The following is a 9,704-nucleotide window of genomic DNA, read 5'->3' as shown; positions in this document are numbered from 1 at the left end:
TTAATGGTTTAAATGAGAACATTGCTGAAACTTGAAAAAGTAAGAATTCATTTTCTTCGTATATCCATCAAAAACGTCGTTTTTCACATTTTTAGCTTAGAAATGCCCCTTGTACTACAGTTTTCATCCGATTTCAACTTTTTTTTTTTAATGTTTGCTATACTCCAACGAACAAACCCAAGTATCCGTTTTGCTTTATATTTATCAGATAATGAGAAAATGATTTTTTTAGTTTCTATTTTTTTTCCTCTTTTTAGCAAATGCTAAAACTAGTTGTTTTTCGTTATTCCGTTTGTAATCATATGTAATTGAAATATTATAACAAAAAAAAAATGGGGGGAAAACAACGAATTTTAGCATTTGCTAAAAAGAGGGAAAAAAATAAAAAGTAAAAAAAACATTTTCTCATCATCTAATAAATGTAAAGTAAAACGGATACGTGGGTTTTTTCGTTGGAGTATAACGAACATCAAAAAAAAAAAAAAAGTTGTAATCGGATGAAAACTGTGCTCCAAGGAGCCTTTTTAAGCTAAAAACGTGAAAAATGAAGTTTTTGATGGATATACGGGGCAAAATGGTTCGAGTCCGAAATTTTTCTCACTTTTTTATATATCCCTTCATATATCAAAAGTCATCCAATGGCTGTTGAGGCCGAGTCGAGACTTTCAAATTTCACCGCGGTCTCCCCTTAAAAAATTTTTTTCTGAATTGTGACGTAATGAGTTTATTTGTCCTTTAATAATCTCATGTTTTACTCCGACCTCGGCTAGTCTCGGTGAGCTCACGGGTGGTTCGCTCAATCGGAGGGATAAGTGAAGGATAGAGGAAGGGTTAACAATATTAAACCGACCGTACTGATGTTGGTAAAATAACTATATATTAACTTTAATTTATACACGGTAGTGTTTAATGGGTCGGTATAACGCGGTTCTTGACTCGACTTTGGGACCTTGACTCGACTTTGTTATTGGTTGGCTGAAGGCCTGAGCTCAGAGATCCGCTCTGTTTCGCTCCTGATCGTACTCCGCCGTACTCTGGTGCTTCCCGAGTCGTCCAAACTCGTCAAAGTCCCAAAATGCTTACCTAAGCAATCCCACGGTTTTCTTCACTAATACGGTTTCGTGCATTCGTTTGTATAGAAACCTACACAGTCAAACAGTTCAGCACCCTGAACTGGACCTGTAGAAACCGTGGAACTGCTTACGCTGGTGTCCATGGGACACCGTGGGACTGCTGAGCAATCTTTGGATGAAGGGAATGAGAAACCTCGTTTCCCGTTCCCATCGTCCACCACTTTGGGTATAATAATAATTATTATTATAATTATTAAATAAATCGACGTATTGATCGATCTCAATACGTCACACTCCCCTAACAAAACTATTGTTATCCTTTTGGACACAATAGTAACACTATTTCTCAAGATTTATCTCAAATCTATGCCAAATGGGCCTGTCTTATGCCTGAAGGGCTATCAATTCCCGACCATAAGGGCTAAAATCCCTGCTTTATGAGCACTAATATTTGCATACGCAATTAAGTTGCCTGACTTAATTATCTCATTAATTAGTCTCTTAATCCTAAACCTATCGACCGAACCCTTACATGATAGTTTTAAATTGGTTACATTGTTATTTGAGCGATTCAATACATGTTTTCGTAAATAAACCTGTGTCCTTGGTTCTGGCCTAGTCTTCTGGTCTTTTGAGTGTGGAATCACCACCCACCCAAGTCTCTCCTTGCTGAATATTGGGGAACCATCGTTTGGCCACCCCAGTCTGGCTCTACCATATGCCATCCTTCAGGCGTGGTTTGACCCAAATGAGCCCCGGGCATGGTCCTAGGATGATAGTTCTGGACAGGGACCAGTTGGTTCTTAGGCATCGGTGGTCCCATGTCCCCTACGGAGGCCAAAGTGTCGACCGAGTAGGCGCAATTCAGCATTCCCGAGGGTCTTTCTGGTTTCAGGATTTCGGTAATAGTGGCCGTGGGAGCGGGCCTCGCTTTTCTCACTATTGACCTCATCGGGAGGTATACTTCCTGAGTTGCCTGATGACTTGAGTGCCTTGGCAGCTCTCTCTCGGGTGATGGTGTTCTGGTTGGTCCTTGGTGGGTCCTTCTAGTACCTGAACAGACCCCAAGCACCCGACACAACATAGCGACCCTTGACCATAAGGAAAATTTCCAGATTATTCCTGCTAATATACCGAAAATCCCCAATGAAATTCCCGTCAATCCTAGTCCATTTTCTAATCTCTGTAACCGCCTACTAGTCTGTTTTTGTTTACTTAAGGCCTTGGCTTTATTAATGATCGTCTGTAGCCCTAAGCTGTCTCGTCTCATATTCTCTTCGTCGTTCGGCCCTGTCAGTACTGTCAGTGGAAAGGTTGCGTCGTCTATTAATTCTGTCAAATTTCCCTCTCCGGTGCTACGCAACGTTTCATTTATTAGGTTGGGAATATCTACGACGGCTTTATTCGTGAATTTAGTGTCAAACTCGGTCATTATTTCCATGAATGGAACGAGGGTGACCTGCCGAGACCGGGCTTCGCATTCCGAGGAGAGCAATATTTTTCCTGTTCCTGAAATACTGACGGAAACCGGTTCTTTTCGTGAACAACTTATTCTCAGTTCGTCTTCCGTCACGACAGAGAATACCCAGGAATTGGAATTTTCTATCTGTGCCCAGTAGGTCTGAGTCATTGGTTTCATCCGTACATCGCATATCTCGGAGCCCTTAAATTTGGAATTGGTGATCATTTGTACTTCGCAATCTTTATTATTATTTATTTCATATATTGGACGTGTTGTTCTGCATAAGAGTTCCATAGATCCTCTTTTGCAGCGCTTGACATCGTCGTTACTCAGTTTGAAATATGTATTTACTCGTTCCGAGATAGCCGTGTAGGGATGACTAGGGGTTATGACGGCGACTAAGGGCATAGTTGTATTCCCGACTTTCATTGGTAAGGCAATGTGTTTATAAACCGTGTATCTCATCAGTTCGACTAATGGTATTGTTAGTATAAAAACTATCTTTTCTTTATGGAGATACGCGGTTAAATCCGTTAATTTGAGTAATTCCGTCATGTAAGATATTTCTAAGGGCGTTGGAAATTCCATACCCCTATTGGTCCTTAATACCTCTGACGCTGCTTTAATAATATTTTGGGGTGACATAATTGAAGGGTGTAACTGGCCCCGTTTCGCAAACAATATTGCATTTATGAGTAGTTGAGTATCTACCTCATATTCGCTTAATTGTGTATCGAAAACTGCCAGTACCACTTCCATCTCACTATTATATCCTATTATGTCCATTTTCTCTGATATTATTTGGAACTCATTTCCGATCGCGTTTTTTAGCTTAAAAATCGTCTCGTTTATCGCCCGGAGTTCCGAGTGAATTGTCTCAAATTCCGACCGAATTATGTGTGTTTGGTTCGCCAAGAGCTTTAGAGTTTCTCTACTTGTATTTTGCAATTTTTCAATACACTGATCATAATACTCGGCGTCGTCTTCGTCCATTGAACCAAAGAGTATTTTCGAAATTTTTCCCACAAACCCTAGGACTGCACGTTCTTCCCGCCCTTTCTTTTCTGACATAAGGTCACGCATGTGTTGATGGGTTTCGTCCAATCCGCTAATTCTGTTCAGGGCTTGGGTCAGTTGTGGTTCGAAATTGCAATTTGGTCCCATCTGGGTGTATACTTCCTTCATTACGAACCAATGGCTGATGAAGGTCTGTCTTTTATTCAGGAATTCTGTCAAGTCTATATGAGTTACCATTTTCCATACTGTATGGTATATGCGTAAATCTGCATATTTCGTTGACAGCATTCCATTCCCATCTTCTATCCGGGTTATTTGTACGCCTGGGATTTCGGGGCTCCCGGTGAGCCTGAAACACCATGAAATTTTTATTTGTTACTATTATTTTCAATCGGATTCTATCTTTTATTATCTCATCATTCTCCCCCTTCTCATTTACAATCAAATCTTAGTACGAAAAGAATTGATTGAAAATAAGAAATTATCGAGAGAATAATAAAAGATTCTGTTTGAAGTTATTTTTTTTTTCAATTTTCTGGCGGACCTGTCATCTTCCGGAGTTGGGCTTTCTTCAGTTTGTCGCGGTGTACTATTCTCAGCCCTCTCTCCGTCTGGATTTTTACGTTGTTATTTTCGAAAATTTCCGTGATACGGTACGGTCCCTTCCAGTCATCGTCCCTCTTGCCAGTTTTTGGTTCCTTTAGAAGCCAAACATCATCTCCTATCCCTAAAGGTGTTTCTTTCACCTTCCTATCATAATACCTTTTGGATTTTTTTTTCGATTTGATCAAATTTACTCGAGCTTTCTCACGAACTTTTCTTAATCCCTCTGTTAATTCTTGGAAGAATACGCGGTATGGTTTACCCCTTATTCCCTCAAGTGATCTTGCCGAGGGTATTCGCGGTTTTACCCCGAAAACTAGCTCGTGAGGCGCGTAACCCGTGCTTTCGTGAACGCTGGTGTTATATGCGAACATCGCCATGTCTATCCATTTATCCCACTCTCCGCTATCTCCGATTTGCGTTTTCAGGAATTCGGTTAGGACATGGTGACTTCGCTCGAGAGATCCGTTCGACTGAGGGTGATACGCAGTTGTTAAACATTGGCGAATTCGGAACAATTTACAAAATTCTGCGGTGATCGCGCTTGTAAAATTTGTACCTCGATCTGACAAGAGTGCCTGGGGCGCGCCAAAAGTGCATATTAATCTTCGCGTTATGGCTCGCGCCACATCTTCCGCCTTCTCATGTCTCAGCGGTACAGCAAGAGCATACTTTGTCAAGCAGTCCTGCATGGTTAGTAAGTACCGGTACCCCTTGTTGCTTCTTCCTCAGGGCTCGTAGATGTCCATGGAGACTTCGAAGGCATTCATTGGTGTATCCGTAATTACCATGGGATGTCGGATTTTCTCACGTACTAATTTCTTCCTCTGACAAATCAGGCAGAGGTTCACATAGTCTCTGACTGTTTGGGCCATATTTTTCCAGTAATATTGCACTGCTACCGCGTGCAATGTTTTTGTGATGCCCTTGTGTCCCCCTAGTGCTGACGTGTGCTTTTCTTCTACGATTGTAAGTCGATCCTCGGCTGTTGGTACGTCAAGAAGTCGAGCACATAACACTATTCGAGTGCCAGTGCCCCTCAATTTTTCCTTTAGCAGTGTTCGGATGACTTTTCTTGATCTTTCCGTTAGGGAGTCGGAATCGTGGGCCATTCTAACTGTCTGTAGATTTTCGGTCTTTAGTTGATCAATGAAGGTTTCGATGACTAGNCCTTCTCCTCCCACTCCGGGATCTATCCGTTCTTCGTACGACACTGGGTCAATGACTGGATCAGCTGGCTCCCCTGGCTCTGCTGGGTTATCCTGGTAAATCTCTTCATCATCCGATGGGATTAATGCCTCTTCGGTGGGGTCGAACATACTTCCACTGGCTTCGCTTTCGGGCTCGGACAGTTCCTCGTCCGAAATTGGTTCATCTTGTCTCGGTGGCGATTGACTGCTTCTTCTTGGCCTTTTGAAGACTTGCTTTTCTTCCTCCGTTGTTGTTTCGTCGAACGAGACCGAAATTTTNCTGGCTTCGCTTTCGGGCTCGGACAGTTCCTCGTCCGAAATTGGTTCATCTTGTCTCGGTGGCGATTGACTGCTTCTTCTTGGCCTTTTGAAGACTTGCTTTTCTTCCTCCGTTGTTCTTTCGTCGAATGAGACCGAAATTTTCCGAGGGCGCCCCCGTTTTTTCTTTTCAGCCTTTCTTTTTACTGTTTTACTTCTTGGACGTCCTCGTTTCCTTTTCTGAATCGGATTCTCTTTCTCCTCCGGATTTCTCTCGGATGCTTCTGAGGGTGGTTTGTTGGTCCTTTCTACCTCCTGCGGTCCTTGGTTTACCGACACTACTCGACATTTAGGCACATGTGTGGTAGTGTTTCCTTTTTTTATCTTAATGACGTCAGGGGAAATCACTGCGGTGATTACGTGAGGTCCCTCCGTCTGATAGGGTGAAAAAATTTTATACCATACCAGATCCCCGACGTCCATGTCTGGGTAATTATTGGACAAATCTATCGTCATCTGAGCGAGATCCCAATCCGGTGGAGGGTTGTTCACTGCGGCGATACACTCTTTCCTTACGATATCGGGGCTCGTACCCCGCATGAATTGGACTTTATTATCAGGCCACATCATTTCAACTACGCATGGACCTATTCTTTCGCCACTTGGTATAACAACATACCATATCGCATCTCCGATTTCTGTCTTTTTCATAGGTGAGTTTCCTTCGTTGGTCACAGCGATGATTTGCTCGTGAGTAGATTCTTCCACTTCGTCCAGTATCGGGTTACGAGATAATGCGTCCGCATTGAGATTTAATTTTCCCGGTTCATATTTAATTTCATAGTCGTACTCCTCCAATTCATTGGCCCATCACCGTAATTGGGCTCCCGGATCTTTAGTGGATCTCAGCCACATGAGTGGCTGATGATCTGTTACGAAAGTAAATTTCTTTCCGTATAAATACGGTCGAAATTGTCGAATTGCAAAAAAAATCGCGAGAAGCTCTTTTTTAGTTGTATAATTTTTCTCGGGTTTTGTCATCACCCGTGACGCATAGCTTATAGGCAAGTCTTCGCCTATTTTTTTTACCTTGACTTAGGATTGCTTCGACTGCGTAGTCTGATACGTCCGTTGTGACGACAAACGGCCGAGAAAAATCAGGGTGTCTTAGAATTGGATATTGCGTAATTTCCCGTCTCATCGATTCGAAAGCGTTTTCCTGGATTTCCCCCCATTCAAAAGGAACATCCTCGTTCAAAAATTTGTTTAGGGGGCGTACTTTCGTCGCGAAATTTTCGATGAATTTACGGTAATAGCCGGCCAGACCAAGAAATTGGCTAATGCCCTTTTTGTCTTTTGGCCTCCGATATTTTAGAATGGGGTCGATNGTTTGTTTAGGGGGCGTGCTTTCGTCGCGAAATTTTCGATGAATTTACGGTAATAGCCGGCCAGACCAAGAAATTGGCTAATGCCCTTTTTGTCTTTTGGCCTCCGATATTTTAGAATGGGGTCGATTGTTTTGGGGTTGGGCTTTATCCCTTCCTCGCTCACGCAATGTCCCAAGAAGGTGGCTTCTTCCCTCAGGGATTCACACTTAGAAGGCTGCAGGCTCATTTGCACTTTGTGGAGTCTATCAACAAAAGATCTGTACTTTTCCCTATGATCATCAAGTGTTTTCCCATAGACTACGATATCATCCATATATACAAATAATCCTGCACCCTGTAAGCCTGAGAGAACTACGTCCATTGACCTTTGAAAGGCCGGTGGACCATTCGCGATTCCCATTGGAATTCTTAAATAATGATAATGCCCCCCTGGTGTTGAGAATGCCGTTTTGGGGCGGCTTTCGGGTGCCAATGGGATTTGGTGGAAATCCGACACCAGATCAAACGTCGAAAAGTACCTCATTCCCCCCAATTGATCAAGAATACCCGTTATGTTGGGTAAAGGGTACGCGTCCGCGACCATTTTTTCGTTTAGTTTACGAAAATTGACAACCATGCGCCATCGTTTCTCCCCGTCGGCGCCTGGTTTTTTCCCCACCATCCATGCTGGAGAATTATATGGTGAGTCAGATGGTTCAATGATACGTGCTTCTAACATTTTATCTATTTGCTCTTTAAATTTATCTCGAATGTGGAAGGGCAGGCGAAATTGTCTCACTACCACCGGGTCATCATCTTTTAATTTAATACGATACCCTGGTATTTTTGCCTCTTTCAATTTCTTCTCATCAAGTTTATAGACCCACGGATTGTATCGGACAAGGTCTTTTACCTCTTCCTGCTCTTCCTCATCGAGACCCTCCAATTTGAGGACTTCAATAATTTTATTGGCTCTAATTTCGCGCTGTTGATCGTCTGAACTCTCTGTTTCCCCAAATGCTTTAATTTCCGCCTCTGTCGCGATTGACTATCTTTTCCAGGTCAACAAATGGAACTCTAAATCGCTTTTCGGTTTCACGGGTATTGTAGACGTACATGAAAGCTACACCATCTTTAGGCCTCACTATCGCATCCCCGAAGTACACTCCTGTTTTGATGTCCCTTCGCCGGAGGTATCCTCAGCGTCGAATTTATTTACTCTGACGTATATTAATTTGACTGTCCTAGGCGGAAGAGGAATTGACTCCGTGTTTACAAACGTATGTATTCCTTCCCCTATAGTCAACGTATCTTCCCCATAGTCAATTTTGACTGCCCTACTTTTTAGAAATGGCCTGCCCAGCATTCCATCTTCTATAAGGGGAAAATCTGAGTCGACGACATGGAATTTGTCCTCGACTTCCTCTACGTCCAGAGTTACGTATCCAACCGTCTTCAATTTCCCCGGTGTAACCCCTTTAATTATTATTATTTCTTCGCGATTTATAGTTACTTTCGGGCTGAGTTTATCCAGTCTCACTAGATTTACATCAGCCCCCGTGTCGACAAAAAATTGACCTTTCCCCCCTTCCATTTTATTAACCTTTAAATGAACTTGAGTGGGGGGTACATCCATTACGCGGAAATTCACATGGGCTGTCTTATATATTACCGTGTTCTGCGCGTTTGACTCGCCCATGTCTCTGAGTCCCAGATCGCGCAGTTTTTCTAGACTCATTCCTAATTTAAATTTTTGTTAGAGGGACTTGCAACAGCTGGATCCTCCTGTTGTCGCTCTCCCTTGGTTTCCTCAGAAGCCATTTTTCTGGGGAATTGTTTCTTTATTAAATGTGAGGGGGTTCTACATTCTCGCGCGAAGTGTCCGGGTTTGGAGCACTTGTAGCAACTGTAATCAGCGGTGTTGGGTTTCTTCTCCCGCTTATCATTTTGTTTCCCCCCTTTATAATCTGAGTTGCCTTTACCGCTCTGAAAACCGCGTCTCTGCCCGTCGGCTTTGGCTGAATTTGTGGCTTTAATGTTCAATGCCCTCAAATCAGCTTCAAGGGCGTCGTCATCGATTGATTCTGTTGCTCTAATTTTCGCTTGCCCTTGAAACTGCTTTGTTTTTGCGTGCAATTTTCTGAGTTGTTCGAAATCTTCGGTCTCTTTTAATTTGGATTCGATTGTCACTGCAACGCCGACGGCTTCGTCAAAAGAGGTAGGTGTCAGAGGGAACATCATGTTCTTGATGTCTCTTCTGAGTCCTGCGAGGAATGCTTCCCTCATGTTCAGTTTTATGCCATGAATGGTAATACCGTAATCAGCCGTCGGGTCCGTGTCAAGTCGACTCTGTGCTTTCAATTGGAGAGCCCTGAAACGCGCTTCATAGTCGGTTACTGACTCCCCGTATTGCTGATATAAACGTGACGTTTTTGCGAGAATTTGACGTAAATTTTCTCTAGTTCCAAATGAAAGACGAAGCTTCAGGATAGGATCATCGACTGAATAAATGCTAGTTAATGCGCTCGCCACTGCCGGTCTTGCCTTGGGGCCGAATTTTGGTAGTATTTGATGGAAAAAATTGAATTCATCTCCCGGTTTCAAAAGTCGACGTGACATATTTAAACTGGTAATAAACCTTTCAACATCGTCCCCAACTTCGTATTTCGGCAGTGGTCTAATGGCATTTCTCACTCTTTGATCCTCTCCATAAAAATTTTCTAAACTTGGATTA

The 9,704-nt window shown here is 42.9% G+C and overlaps 2 protein-coding genes across 7 annotated transcripts in view; one reads left to right on the top strand and one right to left on the bottom strand.

Annotated features, from left to right (window-relative positions):
- The window catches only part of LOC107042106 (xin actin-binding repeat-containing protein 2), a 233,570-nt gene that overhangs the window by 100,372 nt on the left and 123,494 nt on the right, over nt 1-9,704 (top strand). The gene's annotated exons all lie outside the window — the stretch shown is intronic.
- On the bottom strand, nt 8,711-9,256 carry LOC107042104. Its single transcript, XM_015262983.1, has one exon. The coding sequence runs from the start codon at nt 9,254-9,256 to the stop codon at nt 8,711-8,713; it is 546 nt and encodes a 181-aa protein (XP_015118469.1).

The sequence above is a fragment of the Diachasma alloeum genome, unplaced genomic scaffold (genome assembly GCF_001412515.2).
Source record: "Diachasma alloeum isolate Michigan unplaced genomic scaffold, Dall2.0 Dall_scaffold_00418, whole genome shotgun sequence".
Classification (NCBI taxonomy): Eukaryota; Metazoa; Arthropoda; class Insecta; order Hymenoptera; family Braconidae; genus Diachasma; species Diachasma alloeum.
The sequence above is the reverse complement of the archived record's forward strand: the minus strand, read 5'-3'. Positions and strand labels throughout refer to the sequence as shown.